General features: G+C 42.7%; 1 protein-coding gene across 1 annotated transcript; it reads right to left on the reverse strand.

The window, feature by feature from the left end:
* Window positions 1–1779: 1779 nt before the first annotated feature.
* SPMIP10 (sperm microtubule inner protein 10) lies at window positions 1780–25114 on the reverse strand. Its single transcript, XM_082243375.1, has 3 exons — window positions 24822–25114; window positions 12086–12194; window positions 1780–2223 (listed from the first exon to the last, which is right to left on the reverse strand). The coding sequence occupies exons 1-3, from the start codon at window positions 24935–24937 to the stop codon at window positions 2002–2004; spliced, it is 447 nt and encodes a 148-aa protein (XP_082099501.1). The 5' UTR covers window positions 24938–25114; the 3' UTR covers window positions 1780–2001.

Here is a 25114-nt window from a genome sequence, read left to right on the forward strand (position 1 = left end):
AACTAAGGCAACATTCAGAAAGGTCATTTCCTGTTCATATGATTGGCTCATAACTTTTTATCGCAGTTTTTGTCTTAATACAACAATGGGGCTAATCATATGATTACAGCAGGCAGACCTTCCAACTTTTCAAAATATGGAAAATCTGCAATGCAATTTAATAAAAGGGGAGGAGGGAGAATTATTTGTAACCAAAAGTGAAGCTACTCCTGAAACCTAAATCAACAAAAAAATACATTTTGGATTGACTTGGAAACTGTTTTACAGTTTCCTTCTTTGAGATTGAGCAAGACTGCCGACTCATGGAGGACCCATTATTCTATTTTCAGTTGTGATCTATTTGTTAATTTGATACAATAAAGGGCCATACACACTTGACGAAAATCGGACGAAATATCCTCTGATTTTTCTCTGTCTTCTCAGCGTTCATTACCGTTTTTAGTCGACAGTGCATAAATGTTCATGAAATTTCTTGTCCGATTTTTCTTTTTTTTTTGGCACATTTGTTCCTAGACTTCCGGGTTGTCAGCAACTTCAGATCATGCACGGTCTTTCTTATCCGATTTTTCGCAGACGTACTGCATACACATTAAACGAAAATCGGTCGTCTGGGGATGGACGAAAAAAAATTTGGTGCTTGTCCCTCCATTTTTTCGTTGAAAATGTCAGCATCGGCTGCTGAAAGTTGTGTACACACTAGGCGAAAATCGGACGATTTCACATCGGGCGGGAATGTTCAGCAGATTTTCTACTAGTGTGTACCCCACTTTAGTGTCTTTCACTCTGTGGGAGAAATCTGAGGGAGGTTTATTTCATTTTATTGTATTTGGTCCTGTTTTTACCTGAATGGTTTTACATGCTGGAACAATAAAATATAATGATTGTATATCTGTGTGTTCTTATTGGCACCTTAAAAGTCCATCTTGTTCTTCTCACATTTTGATTGTATTTATAGGATGTTGGTGCCTTAAACCACTAATTTATCTACATTCCGTTTTTTTTCTTTCAGGTTATTCTTTGTGTTGGACACCATAGGGGAGATTTTCCCTTACTTCCTATCCCTGTGATGTCTATACAAGAAATATAGCTGGTGTTGGCATTAGTGGGATATGAAAGGACAGCAATACAAACTTTGTCTGAAGTTCTACCTCTTATTAAATTTTTCTCAATACTGTATATATATATCAAAAGAGCTCAAACCCATTCCTTCCCTATTCAAAAATACATTTTTTTTGGTTGGATTTGGGCTTTTCAATATCAACCATGCCTGTTATTTCCTACAGGCTCCAGGTCATGCTTTGCTGTATATTTCTGAGCAATAGCTATTGTTCCCCAAAGCCTGGCTGCTGGGGTATAGTGCAAACTATAATATATGAGTGGAAATGTCAAGCAACCCCAGAAGACAAACAGGTGGAGATTTACTAAAACTGGTGCGCACAGAATCTGGTACAGCTGTGCGTAGTAACCAAGCAACCATAGTAACCTAGAAGCGGTTTTAGGCTTTAGGCCTCGTTCACACTGAACGCGGCTTTGAAATCATGCGACTTTATCTGAACGCGCTCGATTTCAAAGCCACATTTCAGTCTGACTTCGGGGGCGACTTGAAAGATCTGTGCGGGTTCATGCACAGATGTCAATTGAAGTCGTCCCAGAAGGCGCCAAAAGTAGTGCAGGAACTACTTTTGGAAATCGGTGCGGCGCCACAAAGTTGGCTTTGCGCCGATTGGGAAGGTGCCATTGCTGGCAACAGGCTGAGATTTGACATGCGATTTGACCTGTCAAATCTTAATTGAACAAGCTGAAGTTAGAATCTGATTGGTTTCTATGCACAGCTGCAGCAGATACTGTGTGCACCAGCTTTAATAAATCTCCCCTACAGTGAAAGATGGTGATCACTACAGACTATGTAACAAAGGGATTGCATAATGTTTTTTTTATTCAGTCTACAGGAAGGGGAGTTCTCTGAGTCACTCTGCGGTAAGAGATAGGGTCCTATTGTCACTAATACTGCGGTCCCAGCATTCTGCTTCTCTGGTTGATCCTGTAGCTCTGGTATTTGGACAGGGAGGAGTGCAGTGGTAAATCTGTGTGCTGCATCTGTGATGGGATTTTCATCTTCTCCATGATGAAGTGGCGATCTTCTCCATGACACAACCTTTCTTTGTTCTCCAGAAACAGACTCTCGTCCTGGGGTCCTGTGTGCACCCCAGATTGACCTGCATGCTTCACAATAAAACACAGTTATTAAAAAGGAGTAAGAATTCTCATAAACTGCTAGGTTGGCATGGCAACATTCAATCTTGCCATGCACCACACTATAAACCATTCTAAGCATTAACAGCTAGGCGTGGTAAAGGTCATCGGAAGCTATCATTATCACATAATGATGGTTTTTTAACATTTGGCAGCAAACTGTGTATTTCTCCCTTTTCTATGACAAAAGGATACAAAGATTTCAGCATAGAGTATGGTAGGCCCCCAACTGCAGACAATTTGCTACTCTTGGTGAGACATCTGCCTGTTTGTGGCCACCTTATTATAACTAGCTTAGATTATTGAGCTGGGGATCCCTTTTTATCAAAGGTAATGTAATTTTAATGAGCCTGTTCTGAGAGACTAGAAAGGGGAAAAGTAATTACCAAGCTGGCAAGACTGATAACCATGCTGTCACAGGGTGCAGTCAATAAGCATCATATGTTACTGACGGGGTCTTTTCAGTTCTAAGCACAGTCATTGTCTGCACAGCACGTGATGGGCTACAGAGCTGCTTGTCTTTGTTAGGTGGTACGTCTGGGATTAGAGGTGGAACAAAATCGACTGATAAAATACCATGCGTATGACATACATGTTCAGCCAGTGCCTTTATTGTCAGTCGTTCTCTAAAAATTGAATTCGCACATCTCTGTGCAGCTACTAATACTATGGCTCAAAGGGAGAATATACCATAAACCCACAAAAAAAAACAACCCTTGCTCAATCAAAAGGAATTTTCTATCGCCGGAGAAATATACATTTACTGATTAAAACGATATACTGTAATATATATATATATATATATATATATATATATATATATATCGCCAGAGAAATATACATTAACTGATTAAAACTATATGCTGTAATATATATATATATATATATATATATATATATATATATATATATATAGTATACAGGAATTTTCTATTGCCGGAGAAATATACATTTACTGATTAAAACTATATGCTGTAATATATATATATATATATATATATATATATATATATACAGTATACAGGAATTTTATATCGCCGGAAAAATATACATTTACTGATTAAAACGATATACTGTAATATATATATATATATATATATATATATATATATATATATATATCGCCAGAGAAATATACATTAACTGATTAAAACTATATGCTGTAATATATATATATATATATATATATATATATATATATATATATAGTATACAGGAATTTTCTATTGCCGGAGAAATATACATTTACTGATTAAAACTATATGCTGTAATATATATATATATATATATATATATATATATATATATATATACAGTATACAGGAATTTTATATCGCCGGAAAAATATACATTTACTGATTAAAACGATATACTGTAATATATATATATATATATATATATATATATATATATATATATATATATATATATATATACATACAGTATATATATATATACACACACACAATCTAAAAGTTCTACAATAATTTCTAAAAAACATATAATGAGATTCCATTCCACAATATCATATTTAATCTGTATATTCATATGTTTTTTAGTAAATACATAAAAACTTCTTGAACACAAGTATATACTGAATAACAAATCTGCTAGAACACAAGAATATATTGAATACACAAAACATATAGTAGTTTGACTCCAAAACGTTTTAGCACATCCACTTTAATGTCCTCTATATTAGAGTTCTTCCTTCTCTAGTATAAAGGCATACCTCCCAACTGTCTGATTTCGATGGACTGTCCCTGATTTGGAACAATGTCTCTCTTTCCTCTTTATTTGTCCCTCATTTTGGTCTGATCTACAGTATCTCACAAAAGTGAGTACACCCCTCACATTTTTGTAAATATTTAATTATATCTTTTCATGTGAAAACACTGAAGAAAATACATACGCTACAATGTAAAGTAGTGAGTGTAAGTGCCGGTTCACACTGCAGCGGCACGACTTCGGGGGCGACCTGGGAAGTCGCGTGCACCGTGACTTCGGCACGACCTGCACGGACTTCATAAAATGAATGTCTATGCAAGTCGCTCCAGGTCGCCCCGAAGTAGTACAGGACCCTTTTTCTAAGTCGGAGCGACTTGTGTCGCTCCTATTAGAACGGTTCCTGTACCAGTCAATGGACCGCGACAGTGCGTGACTTGTCAGGCCGACCAAGTCGCCTGACAAGTCGTACTAGTGTGAATGGACACAAAAGCTTGTATAACAGTGTAAATTTGCTGTCCCCTCAAAATAACTCAACACACAGCCATCAATGTCTAAACCTCTGGCAACAAAAGTAAGTACACCCCTATGTCAAAATGTCCAAATTGGGCCCAAAGTGTCAATATTTTGTGTGGCCACCATTATTTTCCAGCACTGCCTTAACCCTCTTGGTTATGGAGTTCACCAGAGCTTCACAGGTTGCCACTGGAGTCTTTTTCCACTCCTCCATGACAACATCACAGAGCTGGAGGATGTTAGAGACCTTGCGCTCCTCCACCTTCCGCTTGAGGATGTCCCACAGATGCTCAATAGGGTTTAAGTCTGGAAACATGCTTGGCCAGTCCATCACCTTTACCTTCAGCTTCTTTAGCAAGGCAGTGGTCATCTTGGCGGTGTGTTTGGGGTCATTATCATGTTGGAATACTGCCCTGCAGTCCAGTCTCCGAAGGGAGGGGATCATGCTCTGCTTCAGTATGTCACAGTAAATGTTGGCATTCATGGTTCCCTCAATGAACTGTAGCTTCCAAGTGCTAGCAGCTTCAGCCCCAGACCATGACATTCCCACCACAATGCTTGACTGTAGGCAAGACACACTTGTCTTTGTACTCCTCACCCGGTTGCCGCCACACACGCTTGACACCATCTGAACCAAATATATTTATCTTGGTCTCATCAAACCGCAGGACATGGTTCCAGTAATCCATGTCCTTAGTCTGCTTGTCTTCAGCAAACTATTTGCAGGCTTTCTTCATCATCATTTTTAGAATAGGCTTCCTTCTGGGATGACAGCCATGCAGACCAATTTGATGCAGTGTGCGGCATATGGTCTGAGCACTGACAGGCTGACCCCCCCCCCCCCACCCCTTCAACCTCTGCAGCATTGCTGGCGGCACTCATACCTCTATTTTCCAAAGACATCCTCTGGATATGACGCTGAACACGTGCACTCAACTTCTTTGATCGACCATGGCGAGGCCTGTTCTGAGTGGAACCTGTCCTGTTAAACCGCTGTATGGTCTCGGCCACCATGCTGCAGCTCAGTTTCAGGGTCTTGGCAATCCTCTTATAGCCTAGGCCATCTTTATTTAGAGCAACAATTCTTTTTTTCAGATCCTCAGAGAGTTCTTTGCCATGAGGTGCCATGTTGTACTTCCAGTGACCAGTATGAGAGAGTGAGAGTGATAACACCAAATTTAACACACCTGCTCCCCATTCACACCTGAGACCTTGTAACACTAACTAGTCACTAGACACCAAGGAGGGAAAATGGCTAATTGGGGCTAATTTGGACATTTTCACTTAGGGGTTTACTCAATTTTGTTGCCAGTCGTATAGACATAAATGGCCGAGTGTTGAGTTATTTTGAGGGGACAGCGAATTTACACTGTTATACAAGCTGTACACTCACTACTTTACATTGTAGCAAAGTGTCATTTCTTCAGTGTTGTCACATGAAAAGGTATAATAAAATTTAAAAAAAAAAATGTGAGGGGTGTACTCACTTTTGTGAGATACTGTATATAGCTGTATATAAAATGCACTTTTTATCTTTCAAAAAGTGTTTCCCAGTGACCTTTCATTCTGTTCCTAAGTTACTGCATTTTTAAATTTCAAAGGCAGTTTAAAGGAATAGTAGTGTTAAAAAAAAACACTTGTGGGTTTAATTAATCGTTTTTTTTTATATATCTTTATCCTTTAAGGGGATGTAGCAGGGTGCGTGTCCTATGCCTACATACTTTTGCTAATAGGTGGCCCTCGTTCCCATCTCAAAAAGTTGGGAGGTTTTGCGAAAAGACTAAACAAAGATAAATGGATTGTTCATGCTTTACAGCATATGTACTATGCTTATAACATATAAACTATGAAACATTACCTTTCAATAGCAATCTTATTCTTTTTCCAAAAAGTTCCCAATCTTTGTGATTTATATACTGTATGGACTGAATAGATATTTCAATGTTACATATTCATTTATCTATATATGGTAGACACATCCATATAGTAGAGCAAGATAATACTCTCCTTAACCACTTGCCGACCGCCGCAAGTACATATACTGCGGCGGTCAGCCCCTCACAGGCAAAGTGACGTATCGGTACGTCACTAGCCTGTGAGGCTCTGGGGAGCGAGCGCGCGCCACCGGATGCGCGCTCTAGCTCGGTCACGGACCCCTCCGCGCGTGTGGCCGGCGGACCCGATGTCTGCCGGGCACTCGCGATCGTCCATTACACCGGGAGAAAAGCAGGCGGCTGATGTAAACAAGCCGCCTGTCATTCTCCCCTGTGTAAGAATAGTGATCATACGGTTCTACTATGTAGGACCGTTGATCACTGTTCTTACACCTCAAGCCACAGCCAATCAGAGTTAGAATCACGCCCCTAGGGACACATTTAACCCCTCCCTCTAAAAAAAAGTTAACCCCTTCACTGCCAGTGTCATTTTACAGTAACAGTGGATATGTATAGCACTGATTACTGCAGTAATGTCACTGGTAACCCCAAAAGTGTCAAAAATGTCAGTCAAGGGTCCAATCTGTCCGCTGCATTGTCGCAGTCCCGCAAAAAGAATCGCAGATCGCCGCCATTACGTGTTAAAAAAAAAACCAACAAAAATTACAAAAATCTTTCCCTTAGTTAGTAAATGCAATAACTTTTGCGCAAACCAATCAAAATACGCTTTTGCGATTTTTTTTACCAAACATATGTAGCAGAAAACAAATTGGCCTAAAATGTTAAAAAATTTAGATTTTTACATTTTTTTGGGGGGGGGGGGGGAATTTCATATAAAAAATTTGAAAAATATTGTTATTTTTGCAAAATTGACACTCTTTTTCTGTTTATAGCGCATGATCAAAAAATCGCACAGGTGATCAAATACCACCAAAAGAAAGCTTTGTTTGTGGGAAAAAAAGGATGTCAAATTTGTTTAGGTACAGCGTCGCAGGACCGCGCAATTGTCTGTTAAAGTCACGCAGTGCTGAATCGCAAAAAAGGCCCTGGTCAGGAAGGGGGTAAAATCTTCCGGGGCTTAAGCGGTTAAATGCTTTTGCTGGCTCTTACTACTACTGTATATCTCTGTTCATGTGCAGACAAGAGACCTTTTGTCTTTAGGATTATAATTCACAAGCTGCACAGCAGGCCAGACCTCTAACATGAAACCAGGTCAGCGTGAATCCCACATGCATAGTTCAGTCTAAAATCTCACAACTTCCATTTTTATCTCCAGCACAGCTGCAGGTTTGATACAAATCGTAGTCTGAAATAAAGGGGGCAAGAAAGGTATACTATACTGGTACAAATTTTGTGTATTTTGTAAAGGTGATGTTAAAGGAAACCTATGATGAAAGAAAAATAAAAGATGGCCCCTGCTGCTGAAAATGCTAGTTGTCTAGCTGTCCTGTTGATTCTATGACTAAAACTTTCCCCGTAGGTGACCAGGAAAAGGTACATAGATTTCTGATTTTGCTCTGGGCACATAGCTTTTGGGCAGGCTGAGCATAGTGATGATGACTTATCAATGTGCAGCAGCATCATTGTCCATTCTGCAGTCAGGGGTGTGTTTTTTACTAGTGTTCTTGACCAAGCTATTCTGCTGCAGTTGAGGTCAAGGTCCTGATGATGCCACATGGCAGGAGTTCCTGAATCACAAAGCTGGCTGAACACAATTATAAATTCTTTGGCAGCTAATACAGTTCATGTATGTGTATTTTAACCACTTAAGCCCCGGAGGATTTGGCTGCTAAAAGACCAGGGGTTTTTTTTGCGATTTTTTACTGCGTGACTTTAACGGACAATTGCGCGGTCGTGCAGCGCTGTACCTAAACTAATTTGATGTCCTTTTTTTCCCACAAACAGAGCTTTGGTGGTATTTGATCACCTGTGCGATTTTTTGATCATGCGCTATAAACAAAAAAAGAGCTTCAATTTTGCAAAAATAACAATATTTTTCACATTTTTTTTATATGAAATTCCCCCAAAAAAAATGTAAAAATCAAAATTTTTTTACATTTTCGGCCAATTTGTTTTATGCTACATATGTTTGGTAAAAAAAAATCACAAAAAGCGTATTTTGATTGGTTTGCGCAAAAGTTATCGCGTTTACTAACTACTAAAGGGAAAGATTTTTGTCATTTTTGGTGGGTTTTTTTTAACTCGTAATGGCGGCGATCTGCGATTTGTTTTCAGTACTGCGACATTGCGGCGGACAGATCGGACCCTTGACTGACATTTTTGACACTTTTGGGGTTACCAGTGACATTACTGCAGTAATCAGTGCTATACATATGCACTGTTACTGCAAAAATGACACTGGCAGGGAAGGGGTTAACTGTATTGGAGGGAGGGGTTAAGTGTGTCCTAGGGGCGTGTTTCTAACTGTAGTGGGACATGGCTATTGGTGTAAAAACAAAGATCAACGGTCCTACATAGTAGAACCGTCTGATCTTCATTTTTACACCAGGGAGAATGACAGGCGGCTTGTTTACATAAGCCGCTCCGCCTTTCTCCCTTCACAGGAGCGATCGTGAGTGACCAGCGGACATCGGGTCAGTGTCAGTCTTGTCTTGTCAGTGAACGAGCCGGGGCGGGCGCGCCCGCCTGCAATTGGCTCGCAAGTCAGTGACAGGCGAGTGACGTACCCATACCTCACTCTGCCTGGCCCGGGGCTGACCGCCGCAGTATATAGTCGTGCGGCGGTCGGCAACCGGTTAAATGTGAATTTACCTACATCTCTGGAGCTGTAAGACTTTCCTCCTGTAAGTCAAAAGTTGAACTCCAGGCGCAAAAACTGTCACTGAAAAATATTCCCTAATAGCCACAAATAAACTATGTTACCAAAAGTATTGGGGTGCCATGCCACCCACATGAACTTTAATGGCATCCTAGTCTTAGTCCGTAGGGTTCAATTTTGAGTTGGCCCCCCTTTGCAGGTATAACAGCTTCAACTCTTCTGGGAAGGCTGTCCACAAGGTTTAGGAGTGTGTCTATGGGAATGCTTGACCATTCTTCCAGAAGCACATTTGTGAGGTCAGGCACTGACGTTGGCGAGAAGGCCTGGCTCACAGCCTCTGCTCTAATTCATCCCAAAGGGGTTTTCAGGCTGAGGTCAGGAATCTGTGCAGGCCAGTCAAGTTCCTCCACCTCAAACTCACTCATCCATGTCTTTATGGACCTTGCTTTGTGCACTGGTCAAAATCATTTGGTGGAGATGGGATTATGGTATGTGGTTGTTTCCAGGGATTGGACTTGGCCCCTTAGTTCCAGTGAAGGGAACTCTTAAGGCGTCAGCATACCAAGGCATGTTGGGCAATTTCATGCTCCCAACTTTGTGGGTACAGTTTGGGGATGGCCCCTTCCTGTTCCAACATGACTGCGCACCAGTGTACAAAGCAAGGTCCATAAAGACATGGATGAGTGAGTTTTGGGTGGAGGAACTTGACTGGGGTGCAGAGAATCCTGACCTCAACCCGATAGAACAACTTTGGGATAAATTAGAATGGAGACTGCGAGCCAGGTCTTCTCAACCTTCCTGAAAATTAAAGTTCATGTGCGTGTAAAGGCAGGCGTCCCAATACTTTTGGTAATATAGTGTATATGAATCCACTTTATGTGCACTAAATGCCTTGGCCATTACCCAGATATCCCCTGGTAAAAGTAGAAGTGACATCATAATTTTTCTGTACATAGCTACGCCTGGGCAGAAAGCAGAGCTTTGGGAAGAACCCAGCAGACTCCCCGCACTACAGGCTGCCTGCAGATAACTACAGGAGGGGGTGGAGACAAGACCAGTCACCCTGCCCAAGGAGAGGGAGCAGCAGTGACTGGTCTTTTTTATAGGAAAGATCTGCACAGAGGCAAAATTTCACTCTGGAATACTGTACAGATCTCAAAGAAATACACAAAACACATTCAAGTAAGAATAAACATGGCTCTTGTATATCAGCTTATCCCAGAGTTCTTTTGTGTAGACATGGTACCTTATGCTGATTCAATTGTAGAATGCTGGGCATCTCTATTAGTGATGTTCTAAGATGCTGACTTACATGTACATGGGCAGTGCTTCTTCAAACATGTGCGTAGACCTGCCTTTTTCTACACCTGGTCAACTCAGGTCTCCACAAAAGGTTTAAAGTGTTACTAAACTCACAACAGTTTAATCAACCTGTACAGTATATGCAGTAAAGCATGCTTGTTATGCTCACTGTGGAACCTAAGGGGTTAATGCTCCGCATTGTGTAAAAAGGCTGTTTGATCTTGTATGCACAGATCCTCCTCTTTATCCACTGACTCCAGAACAGGTCCAAGTAGAACAGTGCCTTTAGAGTCAGGCTGCATATGCTCAGTGTGATGTGTATTGCTAGAGAGTTTATTTTTTTGTTGGCAGAGTGCATGTGATCAGCACAGGGCCAATCAGCACTGTCCAGACAGAGGGTCAGGGGCCCTGTATCCTGATAGGACAGCTCAGTGCAGTATGAAAACTCCTCCTACAAGCTATAACCAGGAACTGATAGAAATCACAAGACTGCTCTATACTGCTGATTAGAAAAGGTATTTAGCAGTTTATATTTACTAAAATGATTGCATTTCCATGTTCTGTGTACTGTGGGATACCAAATATAGTGAATGCAGGGTCCTGGGTTTAGTAACATCTTAAGTAAACACATTTTTTTTGTGCCTCATTCACACCACAACAAAGCGGAGAGGTGTATAATTATGCCGCATGGAACTCACCCGAAGCCTCCATCCATCTCCACACTGCAGCGCACAGAAACAAATAAATTGGTGCTTTGTGACATTTTAATGAAGTTCAAAATATAGACAGCAGCCTGCAGGCTCAAATGGATCATATATCATCAATCTAGTTTTAACGGGCCCTTAGACCCAGAGATTGTAAAAAAAAAAAAAAAAACTGTATGCTTTTAGGTATTTCTAAGTAGATTTGGTTTGTGTTTGATTTGCATTTCAGTTGTTTAAAGAATTGTTTTAGGCTGCTTTCTATATTTGGAAGAAAGAAGCTCAGGCTGACAAACCCATGTACATGAGCCCTTAGGGGCTGGCAAAAAGTAGAAACCCTAAAGCTGACCATAGATGGATAGAAATTCAAATGATAATTCTTAGGAAAAGTCTTAGGGAAATTGGTACGCAAATTCTCAGAACATTCGTTTGTTGATTTCATTTGCTTTTAACATTTGATTTTGGAATGAATAGGCCAAATAAAAGCACATATGCTGTTAAAAACAAATTTGTTTGAGAAAATTTTTCCATCCTGCTCCTTCAATTTTTCTCATTACTGCGTTTGAAAACAAGGATTGCTTTGACCCACCGATGATTAGAAAAAACTTTCTTAGAACCTTCTTTTCCCAAGAATATTTGTTCAAATTCTACCCATCTATGGCCGGTGCAGCTTGAGATTAGATTGAGTTTAAAAGTTTTATGTTTAATGTGAGCACAGACAATCTTCAGTACTATGGTCTTTCCAATACAGTGTAAAAAGAATCATAATTCATAATCATTGGCAGATTCCTATAGATGCAAAAAAACATGAATTTGACTATAAACCATTAGCATCTTCTCGAATTCCAGTCTTGATTTTTTTTACTATTACTTACCCTTAGAATAAGCTTCCTGTTGACCATGTCTTGTTTCCAGGGCATCACATAACGTCTGGGAATCATTGGATGTCTTCTGGTGAACTCAGGAATGTGTGAATGAACTAGTCTGCAGAATAAAGTAGCAATAACTGAGATATATATCTATATATACTGTATATATATATATATATATATATATATATATATACACACACACAATAAATATAATGAGTTTATAAAGTATAATGAAAAAGCAATTGACTCATGTTCCATCTGGAGCTATCCTGGTATACAGTATCTCACAAAAAGTAAGCACACCCCTCACATGTTTGTAAATATTTTATTATATCTTTTCATGTGACAACACTGAAGAAATGACACTTTGCTACAATGTAAAGTAGTGAGTGTACAGCTTGTATAACAGTGTAAATTTGCTGTCTCCTCAAAATAACTCAACACACAGCCATTAATGTCTAAACCGCTGGCAACAAAAGTGAGTACACCCCTAAGTGAAAAAGTCCAAATTGGGCCCAAAGTGACAATATTTTGTGTGGCCGCCATTATTTTCCAGCACTGCCTTAACCTTCTTGGGCATGGAGTTCATCAGAGCTTCACAGGTTACCACTGGAGTCCTCTTCCACTCCTCCATGACGACATCACGGATTGGTGGATGTTAGAGGCCTTGCACTCCTCAACCTTCCATTTGAGGATGCCCCACAGATGCTCAATAGGGTTTAGGTCTGGAGACATGCTTGGCCAATCCATCACCTTTACTCTCAGCTTCTTTAGCAAGGCAGTGGTTGTCATGGAGGTGTGTTTGGGGTCATTATCATGTTGGAATGCTTCCCTGCGGCCCAGTCTCTGAAGGGAGGGGATCATGCTCTGCTTCAGTATGTCACAGTACATGTTGGCATTCATGGTTCCCTCAATGAATTGTAGCTCCCCAGTGCGGCAGCACTCATGCAGCCCCAGACCATGACACTCCCACCACCATGCTTGACTGTAGGCAAGACACACTTGTCTTTGTACTCCTCAACTGGTTGCTGCCACATACGCTTGACACCATCTGAACTAAATACATTTATCTTGGTCTCATCAAACCACAGGACATGGTTCCAGTAATCCATGTCCTTAGTCTGCTTTTCTGCAGCAAACTGTTGGCGGGGTTTCTTGTGCATCATCTTTAGAAGAGGCTTCCTTCTGGGACGACAGCCACGCAGACCATTTTGATGCAGTGTGCGGTGTATGGTCTGAGCAATGACAGGCTGACCCCCCACCCCTTCAACCTCTGCAACAATGCTGGCAGCACTCATATGTCTATTTCCCAAAGACATCCTCTGGATATGACGCTGAGCACGTGCACTCAACTTCTTTGGTCAACCATGGCAAGGACTGTTCTGAGTGGAACCCGTCCTGGTAAACCGCTGTATGGTCTTTGCCATCATGCTGCAGCTCAGTTTCAGGGTCTTGGCAATCTTATTATAGCTTAGGCCATCTTTATGTAGAGCAACAATTCTTTTTTTTCAGATCCTCAGAGAGTTCTTTGCCATTAGGTGCCTTGTTGAACTTCCAGTGACCAGTATGTCACTGGGCCCAATTTGGACATTTTAACTTAGGGGTGTACTCACTTTTGTTGCCAGTGGTTTAGACATTAATGCTGTGTGTTGAGTTATTTTGAGGGGACAGAAAATGTACACTGTTATACATTTTTACATTGTTATTTACACTGTTATTACTGTTTTACATTGTAGCAAAGTGTAATTTCTTCAGTGTTGTCACATTAAAATATAATAAAATATTTACAAAAATTTGAGGGATGTATATAATTTTGTGAAATACTGTATATAATGTACTGCACAGTATAATGAGAATGGAGCAGCTCAGGCAGAACAGTGTATACAGTAGGGTGGTCTGGATTATATCACGTACTGCACAATATACAGAGTGGGGAAAACTAAGGTATGTAATGTACAGTACAGTGAACAGAGTGAGATAGCTTGAAGAATGTCATGTACACTCAGCACACCCTACCATGCAGCCCAACACACTCACCACACCTATCCAAAAGAGACAACAGCAGGAGGTAAGAGCATTCACACTTTGTGTTCCAGCACCCGGAAGAGACTCCAAGTCCTTACCCAGCACTGCAGATTGGAGAGATGGAGAGAAAGAAATGGGGATGAGGAGGTGGGTGGAACTTTTCACCAAGGAGAAGCCTTTACTAAATGAAGTCTACTGGCATTTATCACATATCATACTTACCTCATTGTTCAGAGCATTCAAGCAGAAGGCTGTTACTTGTATGGCTGTAGGCAGATCTCCAGCTCCAAGTCAACAGTCATGATATTGTCTTGGCTTCTCTCTGAAGAGAAGGTCTGTCCATATCCTCCACTCCCTCTCCACTTTGCTGGTAGTACTTTGTAAGGACCATGTGTGGGGTGCTGGAACACCAAGAGTTCTTTCATATGGGCAGACCAATCGGGTCCGCCTGTCTGTTTATTAGGCGGACCCAATCGGACCATCCATTGCCCTCAATGGAGTGGCGGATGTAAATGGACATGTGTTGAGGTGGAAACTACATCCCATGCTCACGTCCTGGGTTTCCTGGCTATGTGTTATGCACTGGAGGACAAACACCAGGAGAAGTCCAAGTGTCAGCTTTAATACAGTGCATCCAGAAAGTATTTACAGTGCTTTACCTTTTCCACATTTTATGTTACAGCCTTATTCCAAAATGGATTAAAATCATTATTTTCCTCAAAATTCCACAAACAATACCCCTTAATTTCAATGTAAAAGAAGATTGTTTGAAATCTTTGCAAGTTTATTAAAAATAAAAAATGAAAAAAATCCCATGTACATAAGTTTTTGCAGCCTTTGCTCAAAACATTGTTGAAGCACCTTTGGCACCAATTAGAGCCTCAAGTCTTTTGAGTACAGTGCTACAAGCTTGACACACCTATTTTTGGGCACTTTCTCCCATTCTTCTTTGCAGAACCTCTCAAGTTCCATCAGGTTGGATGGGAAGCATCGGTGAACAGCCATTTTCAGATCTCTCCAGAGATGTTCAATCGGGTTCAAGTCTGGGCTCTGGCTGGGCCACTCAAGGACATTCACAGAGTTGTCCCATAGCCACTCCTTTGTAATCTCTGCTGCGTGGTTAGGGTTGTTGTCCTGTTGGAAGAGTAGCCTTTGCCCCAGTCTGAGGTTCTGAGTGCTCTTCAGCAGGTTTTTATCAAGAATGTCTCTGTACATTGCTACATTCATCTTTCCTTTGATCCTGACTAGTCTCCCAGTTCCTGCCATTAAAAAATATCCCCACCGCATAATGCTGCCACCACCAAGCTTCACTGTAGGGATGGTTTTGGCCAGGTGATGAGCAGTGCCTGGTTTCCTCCAGACATGACGATCACCATTCAGGCCAAAGAGTTTAATCTTTGTTTCATCAGACCAGAGAATTTTGTTTATTATGGTGTGAGAGTCCTTCAGGTGCCTTTTGGCAAACTCCAGGTGGGCTGTCATGTGCCTTTTACTGAGGAGTGGCTTCCGTCTGGCCACTCTGTCACTCAGGCCTGATTGGTGCTGCAGAGATGGTTGTTCTTCTGGAAGAAACCTCTCTCCCCACAGAGAAACACCGGAGCTCTGTCAGAGAGACCAAGGGGTTCTTGGTCACCTCCCTGACTAAGGCCCCTCTCCCCTGATAGCTCAGTTTGGCTGGGTGGCCGCTACATAAAGAGTCCTGATGGTTCCAAACATCTTCCATTTACGGATGATGGAGGCCACTGTGCTCATTGGGACCTTCAATCCTGCAGACATTTTTATGTACCCTTCCCCATATCTGTGCCTCAATACAATCCTGTCTACAGACAATTCTTCAGACTCCTTGGCTGGGTTTGTGCTCTGACATGCACTGTTACCTGTGGGACCCTATATAGACAGGTGTGGGTCTTTCCAAATCATGTCCAAATCAACTGAACTTACCACAGGTGGACTCCAATCAAGTTGTAGAAACATCTCAAGGATGATCAGTGGAAACAGGATGCACCTGAGCTCAATTTTGAGTGTCATGGCAAAGGCTGTAAATACTTATGCACATGTGATTTTTTTTTATTTTTAATAAATTTGCAAAGATTTCAAACAAACTTCTTTCACACTGTCATTATGGGGCATTGCTTGTAGAAGTTTGAGGAAAATAATGAATTCAATCCATTTTGGAATAAGGTTGTAACATAACAAAATGTGGAAAAAGTGAAGCGCTGTGAATACTTTCCAGATTTTTTAGGGGAACAGTACAACCATTTTTAAATATTTAAAATATTAGTCTTGACTTTTGTAAATACTTGAAACAAAATGTACTAAAAGTCATTAGAATTTCCCTGTAAGTGAAAACATCCAGTGATGGACAGCTTTAAAAGGGGAGCATAGACCATGTATTCAAGTCATGCCAATGTGCTCTAAATTATGTTTTGAAAAAAAAAAAGTTAATGTATATCTGCTTGCTAACCGTCTTACGTAGGAGAATGGTGGCGAAACGGCTCTCCTGCACTGGATCCCATAGTAGATACAGGATACAGCACTTCCAGGTAGGTGCCATACACATGTGTGGGCATTGCGCCGCCTATGCTGTGATTAGTCACAGCACAAGTAAATTAAGTCCCAGCCAATGATTGACCGCCGACACCTGCTGATCGGCAAAGAGGGTGACAGGAAACAGGAATGAGCTCTGTGAACATAAACAATACAGGGCTCTGTCCTGTCAATGGGCATGTGCTGGTTTTATGCTTCCTTGCACATACTCTTGGCCAAGGTGATTATTGTCTCAATAGTTGATGGTTGTTAAGTAGTCACTAACTATTTTATTAAAGTTTTTGAAAACTATAGTTCAGCTTTACCAAAAAACTGCCTATGCAGACAGAGGGTGTCTGTAGATAAAAAAAAACTGTGCGGCTTGGACCAAAGTTGAATAATGCTCTTTGCTATAGGTAATGGGTCTAGGTATACTAATTTGGCCAGCCCTCTTTTTATGGATTTACAATGGCAGCAGCGTGGGAGCCTATATAAACTGCATTAGACGTCACTGGTGTTTGTTCATGTTCCCCTGATAAAGCTCTTTCACAGTGAAACATGTTGGGCAGGACTTAACTGGTGAGGTCAGCACTTTCACTGTGTGGCCAGTGGAGAGGCATCAGTATCAGTGCTGTAACATGCTGTATTTTCTTTTACCTCTAACTACGTACCTGTCTATTGTTTCAAATAAATAGTTTGGTGGTTTAATACTATGGGTGACCTCTGTTCTCCTTCATGAGTGTGGATGCGGCCTGATCCGGCATGCTGATTCTTGGAATTACTGAAACCGTAAGTTGGTGTCCCGCTTTCGCCATTGATAAATGTCTGGAGGACTGTTAATTAAATGCCCGGATAATGTCTGTGGTTGGGGATCTTTCATATTTGATAAGAGGCCAACCACATTTGTGGTGAAGGGCACAAGTGTCATGGTCGTCTCTATTTTTCACTTGATGTTTGTGGACTTCTATTTGTTTGGACGCACACTCATTGTATGTGTATATATAGATTCTGACATCCAATATTCCGATGTCTAGTGGGTGCTGCTCTGTGTACGCTTTTTCACACTAAGTGCAAAATAACATTTTTGTATTTTTATAGATGTAGGCCATTTACATACCCCATGTGCCATACTGATAAACTCCTGAAGATGACATCCCCCCCCGTTCTGCGTTGTTGCTAGGATGTTGCTAAGAGACTCCAAGCTGTTACTGCTCACCTCTACCATCACAGGAATGAGCTTTTTCTCTGATTCAAATCCCCTCACATGCACTTTCTCTCCCCTGATGCAGTAGCTCTGACTTCAGCATTTGAGACTTCGCACCTGTGATAAGTGGAGTGAACAGTAACACCTTGGATTATCTTAGCACAGGGCTGGAGCTGCTTCTAGGCAAAATAGGCAGCTGCCTAGGGCGCACTGCCATCTAGGGGACATCCACAGCCTCTGTCCCGGTGAAGCTCAGGCATGGGTGAGCTTGGCTCCCCTTTCCTGGTCACTGTGATCCCCATTCAGTGCCAGCTGGCCTGGGAACACATTCGCTGCAGGTGCCACCAATCCAATGTGACCCGCTGAGCTCCCTGCTGTCACATCTCCACAACATACTACCTGAACAGCGCCGGCCCCAGGACTCCTTTGCCCCAGCCCTTTCCTCTGGTGCGGCCTGTGAGTACAGCGGAGGGAGTAAAGTTGGGGGGGGGGGTTGCTCGGTGGAGATCATGGGAGCACTGGGAGAGTAGCTGTTAGCTGACCTCCCAGCCAGCGGGGGACACCAAAGAGCGGCTGGCAGGGACTCCGAGTCCTAAACAACACTGCCCGCCCACAGCTGAGGAGATAAGAGCCCTGATGAGATGGACGCTGAAGCCAGAAAGGGGTAGGGAGAAGGATGGGGGATGGGGGGGGAGGAAGGGAGTGTGAATTGTGCAGGAAGTAGGAATCAGGTAGGTCAGTGTATGTGTCAGGTAGGTCAGTGTGTGTGTCAGATAGGTCAGTGTAGTAGTCGGGTAGGTCAGTGTAGTGGTCAGATAGGACAGTGTAGGGGTCAGGAAGGTCAGTGTAGGGGTCAGGAAGGTCAGTGTAGGAGTCAGGTAGGTTAGTGTATGTGTCAGGTAGGTCAGTGTGTGTGTCAGGTAGGTCAGTGTAGTAGTCAGGTAGGTCAGTGTAGTGGTCAGATAGGACAGTGTAGGGGTCAGGAAGGTCAGTGTAGGAGTCAGGTAGGTCAGTGTATGTGTCAGGTAGATTAGTGTAGTGGTCAGGTAGGTCAGGTTATTCCCCTATTTATTCACTTCCCTCACGTACCAATGACGTCCTGACGAAGCGTGCGTCACGCACGCGAAACGCGTTGACGTCACACGCCAGCATCACACCACCCGGAAGAGCCACCGCTGCGTTCCAGCTCCCGCCCACAGCGTTGTTCACTTGCCAATACCGGAACACGCCATCTCCTCGTGGTTTACCGGAGCGGAACCTTCAGCATCGGGCCTTCATTTTTTGAATACCCCAAGGAGATGAATAGAGGTCTATTTCCTTAAAGACTTCCAACGAACGGTGAGCATAAGCAATCGTTGATAAGGGGATAGAGAAACAGGCTGTGACCACCAGGCTGACCCAGTCATATAGTGTGTATACACCTCACGGCCATTGCCAAGGCCAATGGGAAAATTGACCAATATGGCGTGCAGCCTTTATATGGTGTGAGCCTGCGCAGTCCTTCCATTATACTGCGTCTCTCCCTTGCTCCCGCATCCATATCCATTACCACAGTATGAGACTTTCTACCACATGGGGTTTTATGTTGGCCTGATTGTGCAAACCATAATTCTGGAGGATCTGAACTTCATTCCTTCAAGACTATCAGCTATTATCCATTTCCAGGATTGGCTTTCCAAACAACCCATTATACTTGGTGTGCAGACATTCCTTTAGATGCTTCTCCCTTTATGGTGAAATCATGATGAAAATGTGGAGCTCACAGACTTATTAATCACAGTAGAAGTGTATAGGCTTAAACCTGCATTCCAGTAGATTATTGGTGCTTTTCTGACAGTCTGTGTATAGACTCCAGTATCACCATTCAATCAGCAATTTTGAAGTATAGGGTTGATATGTTATTGGTTCAATTATGCAGTCCATGACCCTCTGAATCATTGGTATAGCAGTTATTGGTTATTTTATACCAGGTTTTTTTTTTTTTTTTTTTTTTTTAAAGCCCGTAGCGTGTGCAACACACTCAAAAGACTCCACCCGGTGCATAAAAAAGTGCACACACACAAAGTGAGAACACAAAAAAGCACAGGGTGTGCGACAACGTATGGTCTTCCCTCCGAAGAGGTAGGACCCGAAACCTCAATCCCCCGGGGCGCAAGACTCCTGACAGGGACATAAGGTACTCATGGTCTGCCTGGCCGAAACCAGACCGACCCCGTTCTTCAGGGGGACTGCCGAAACAGCCCCCACCGAGTACTAAGTAGGGCTCCCCCGAAGGGAGACCCCATGGAAGAGGGCGAACTAAGCCAAAAGGCCATATCCACCCCCTCCCAAGACTTAAGGCTGGGCCCGAGGACCCACACACTCCAGTCTGTGCAAATAAAGAAAACAAAGGTGACAGTGCAGGTGACGGACTCCAAAGAAAAAGACAAACAAAACATAGAAGTGGGGAAGGGGAAGTGGGGAAAGTGCAATGGTGCCATGTGAGGAACCAAGGCAGGCCTTCCAGCCGGAATAAAAAATTCCTCTGGTGCAAGCCAAAAGGCCTGTCCCAAGAGGCAGGTGTGCGAAAAAGGTGTGCATAGTGCAGTGACCAAGGTGCCAAAAGAACTCACAGCGAGCTGCCCCTCACCAGTGAGAAATTAAGGCACCCCTGGGCTGCCACCCCAGGGGCACTTACACTACGGGCTTTTTCAATCTCAGCCCCCGGCCAGACCGAGTGTAGCCTATCCCCACCAGCAGACATCAGAACCTGGACAGCTTAGAGAGAGCTTACCTACAACTGGGGACAGGCTCGCCACAAAAGCCAGATCAAAACCCAGGAGAGAAAGCCCTCCCCTCGCCATCCTGTTCCTCAGCCCATTACATCCAGGAGCAGTTCCACCGGGCTCACCCTCCAGACCGGCTTTCCTGCTCCCTTCAAACTGGTTAGGACAGTTCAACCCATTCAAATCAGAAGGCGGCGGGCCCCACATGCTTTCCCAGATGACCTACTCCCCATACCTCAATACTCAGAGCGCTCCAGGTTTCGGTCATACTGGTACTAGCTAAGGCCCATACCAACTGATAAGAACAGATACTACACTTGATCTTAGCCAAAAGGCCGATATACCAGGTATAATACATCATTGTGGCATGCCGACCAGCAGACCAATGAGATAGCAGCATCCTGACATTCCCGGTGGGAATACTTGCAGCTTACTCTGGTCGTTGCTGGTCTGATCTTCCAGTGTGTGTGTGTGGCCGGCCTTGTATGTGTGAAGTTTTTTGGTTTTATATGTCTTGTATGTTGTCATTTACATTTCATATCTGTTGATATTTGTACATTGTTCCCCTATATTGGGGGTATTTTTCAAACCGTGTGTCATTTTGATCTTCAATAAAGAATTTTTTTGATTATTTACATAAAGTTGGTCTGAGCATCCCTTAATGCAGCCGTTCCCCAGAGGCTCCTTCTAGCCCCTACCAGTTTTTTCTCTCCAGTTAATTCAGGCTGCGGTGGCTCCCTACTTACCATTTGAGACCCTTTTGGATCACCATTGGGTCCCTTGACGGGTCTGTGCCCAGGTACACAGGACACAGCAGTCTCTATTTTGGGTGCCCCCTTTTTTGTAGGTCAGTGTGTGTGTTAGTGTAGTGGTCAGGTAGGTCAGTGTATGAGTCAGGTAGGTCAGTGTATGTGTCAGGTTGGTCAGTGTAGTGGTCAGGTAGGTCAGTGTGTGTGTCAGGTAGGTCAGTGTAGTGGTCAGGTAGGTCAGTGTATGTGTCAGTGTAGTGATCAGGTAGGTCAGTGTATGAGTCAGGTAGGTCAGTGTATGTGTCAGGTTGGTCAGTGTAGTGGTCAGGTAGGTCAGTGTAGTAGTCAGGTAGGTCAGTGTAGTTGTCAGATAGGACAGTGTAGGGGTCAGGAAGGTCAGTGTAGTAGTCAGGTAGGTCAGTGTATGTGTCAGGTAGATTAGTGTAGTGGTCAGGTAGGTCAGTGTATGTGTCAGTGTAGTGATCAGGTAGGTCAGTGTATGAGTCAGGTAGGTCAGTGTATGTGTCAGGTTGGTCAGTGTAGTGGTCAGGTAGGTCAGTGTAAGTGTCAGGTTGGTCAGTGTAGTGGTCAGGTAGGTCAGTGTGTGTGTCAGGTAGGTCAGTGTAGTAGTCAGGTAGGTCAGTGTAGTGGTCAGATAGGACAGTGTAGGGGTCAGGAAGGTCAGTGTATGTATCAGGTAGGTCAGTGTATGAGTCAGGTAGGTCAGTGTATGTGTCAGGTTGGTCAGTGTAGTGGTCAGGTAGGTCAGTGTAGTAGTCAGGTAGGTCAGTGTAGTTGTCAGATAGGACAGTGTAGGGGTCAGGAAGGTCAGTGTAGTAGTCAGGTAGGTCAGTGTATGTGTCAGGTAGATTAGTGTAGTGGTCAGGTAGGTCAGTGTATGTGTCAGTGTAGTGATCAGGTAGGTCAGTGTATGAGTCAGGTAGGTCAGTGTATGTGTCAGGTTGGTCAGTGTAGTGGTCAGGTAGGTCAGTGTAAGTGTCAGGTTGGTCAGTGTAGTGGTCAGGTAGGTCAGTGTATTCATCAGGTAGGTCAGTGTAGTGGTCAGGTAGGTCACTGTAAGTGTCAGAATGGTCAGGTAGGTCAGTGTATGTGTCAGGTTGGTCAGTGTAGTGGTCAGGTAGGTCAGTGTATTCATCAGGTAGGTCAGTTTAGTGGTCAGGTAGGTCAGTGTAAGTGTCAGAATGGTCAGGTAGGTCAGTGTATGTGTCAGGTAGGCCAGTGTAGGGGTCAGGTAGGTCAGCATAGGGGTCAGGTAGGTTAGTGTAGAGGTCAGTTAGGTCGGTGTAATGGTCGGGTAGGTTAGTTTAGGTAGGTCAGTGTAATAATCAGGTAGGTCAGTTTAGGTAGGTCAGTGTAATGGTCAGGTAGGTCCCATGTGTTACATGGGCAGGGGAAAGGGGGTGGATTCAAGGGCGGATCAAGGGGGTGGCAAAATGAGGTTTCGCCTAGGGTGTCAAAAATCCTTGCACCAGCCCTATTTTAGCAACATCCTAGCAGGCATGGGATGCTGTCATCTCTAGGAGTTTTTCATTCAGGCTTCATAAGGTATGTAAATGGCCTATACCTTCAGCAAGGGCATTATTCAGCTTTGGTCAAAGCCACAAAGTTTGTTTTTTATCTACAGATACTCCTTACCTGCATAGGCAGTTTTTGTTTTGTTTTTTTGTAAAAGTGAACTACTATGCTTTTAAGGTAGACTCAGATAAAGTGGGAGCTCTCTGTCTATATTCTCCATGCAGAAAATCCTATATAACGGAAAGAATTTTACATTTTTAAATTGATTGTTGTGAATATATGTACCTGTTATGTTTTTTGCTTGTGGTACAGTAATCAAAGCATATTTTGTGGGTACAAGGAATGTGTCATGTGTATGACATGTATACAGTAAATAGGCTCAGATTTAATTTAAAACTGAACTATACCCACCTTGGCTCCATCTATGCGGAGTCCTGGAGCTCTCCGCTGTTCGCTGACATCTTCAAGTGGCTGGCAACTGATACCCACTTTCATTGGCGGGGCTAATATGACGTCACTCCCGGGCATACAGAGGAGTTCAGGTGGCTTTCTACAGTGAGCTGCACATGCTCACTGTACAGGGGCGGACAGGCAGGTAGAGAACTTCACTCAGAAGAGACAAATGTATTTTCTGCATTAAAAATCCCACCTATTCACTCTTTATAAGTTTTTACTAAGTTCCACTTTAACCGCTTGCTGACCGCCCGCCGCATATATTCTGCAGCAGGCTGGCCTGTTGTTCTCTCTGGAATGAACACAGAGCGCCTTTAATCCTCCTATTTAGGATCACAGGTCTCTGTGTTGATTACACAAGCACATCCCTCTCACAGTTAGAAATTACCCCCTAGGCATACATTTAACACTTTGATCGCCCCTGCGTTAACCCCTTCCCTACCAGTGTCATTGTTACAGTAACAGTGCATATTTTTAGCACTGATTACTGTAGTAATGTCACTGGTCCAATCTGTCTGCTGCAATGTCGCAGTCCTGCTTAAACTCGCTAATCCCTGCCATTACTAGTAAAAAAAAAAAAAAATTATATAAATCTTTCCCCTAGTTTGTAGACACGCAAACCAATCAAAATACACTTATTGGGATTTTTTTTAAAATATGTAGCAGAATACAAAGTGGGCTAAAATGATAAACAAATTAGATTTTTTCTTTTGGTAATGTTATATAACAGAAAGTAAATAATATTGTTTATTTTTTTCCGAATTTTTTTTTTTACAGCGCAAAAAATAAAAACGCACAGGTGATCAAATACCACCAAAAGAAAGCTCTATTTGTGGGAAAAAAGGACATCAATTTTTTTTTTTGGTACAGCGTCGCACAACCACGCAATTGTCAGTTAAAATAACGTGTTGCGGGTTCGCAAAAAGGAGCCTGGTCATTAAGGGGGTAAATCCTTCCGGTCCAGAATTGGTTAACTATGCCCCTATAAGCCCCTCCCACTGTCAGTGCAGCTTGGCCACACCCACCATTCTTAATGGATTTATATTTTATGACATTAATAATATAGTTTTCGGGTGGTGTTTATTGTTTGTTTGTTTATTTGCAATTTAGTGCTTGTAAGCATAGTGTCGGTTCACACTGATCCGACTTGGACCGCGACTTGTCAGCCTGTCCGTCACGCTCCCATTGTGTAGTACAGAAGCCGTTCTAATAGGAGCGACAGAAGTTGCTCCGACTTAGAAAAAGGGTCCTGTACTACTTCAGGGCGACCTGGAGGCGACTTGCATAGACATTAATTTTATGAAGTCCGTGCAAGTCGCGCCGAAGTCGCGCTGCACGCGACTTCACAGGTTTCCCCCTAAGTTGGAGCGACCTAGTGTGAACCGGCACTTAGTGTGTATCACATGCATAACACTTATAAACAACTTTATAAAGCAAGTCAAATATGAAAAGTCTAAATAATTCAAAATTTAGAGAGTTACCCTTTAATGTCGGTGATGGTTGCTACAGAGTTCATGGCTTCGGGTGGCTGGTTGTTTTCCGATACTTCTCTCTCACTTCTTTGGTCTTCTGCCTTTTGCTGAATCAGAACATCCATTAATACAGGCTGACTTTGTATACTAGGTACTATATACCACTATATAAATACACATTAGTTCTTCATTTCTGCCCTTTCTGAATGACAGCCTGCTCTCCTCTGTGTTGTACTTGTTGTCATAGAGATCCTTTGTGGCCAGGTCTTGCCTCCTTCAGTTACCTTGTACTGCTATAGTAA

The sequence above is a fragment of the Pelophylax lessonae genome (genome assembly GCF_965119305.1).
Source record: "Pelophylax lessonae genome assembly, chromosome: 1".
Classification (NCBI taxonomy): domain Eukaryota; kingdom Metazoa; phylum Chordata; class Amphibia; order Anura; family Ranidae; genus Pelophylax; species Pelophylax lessonae.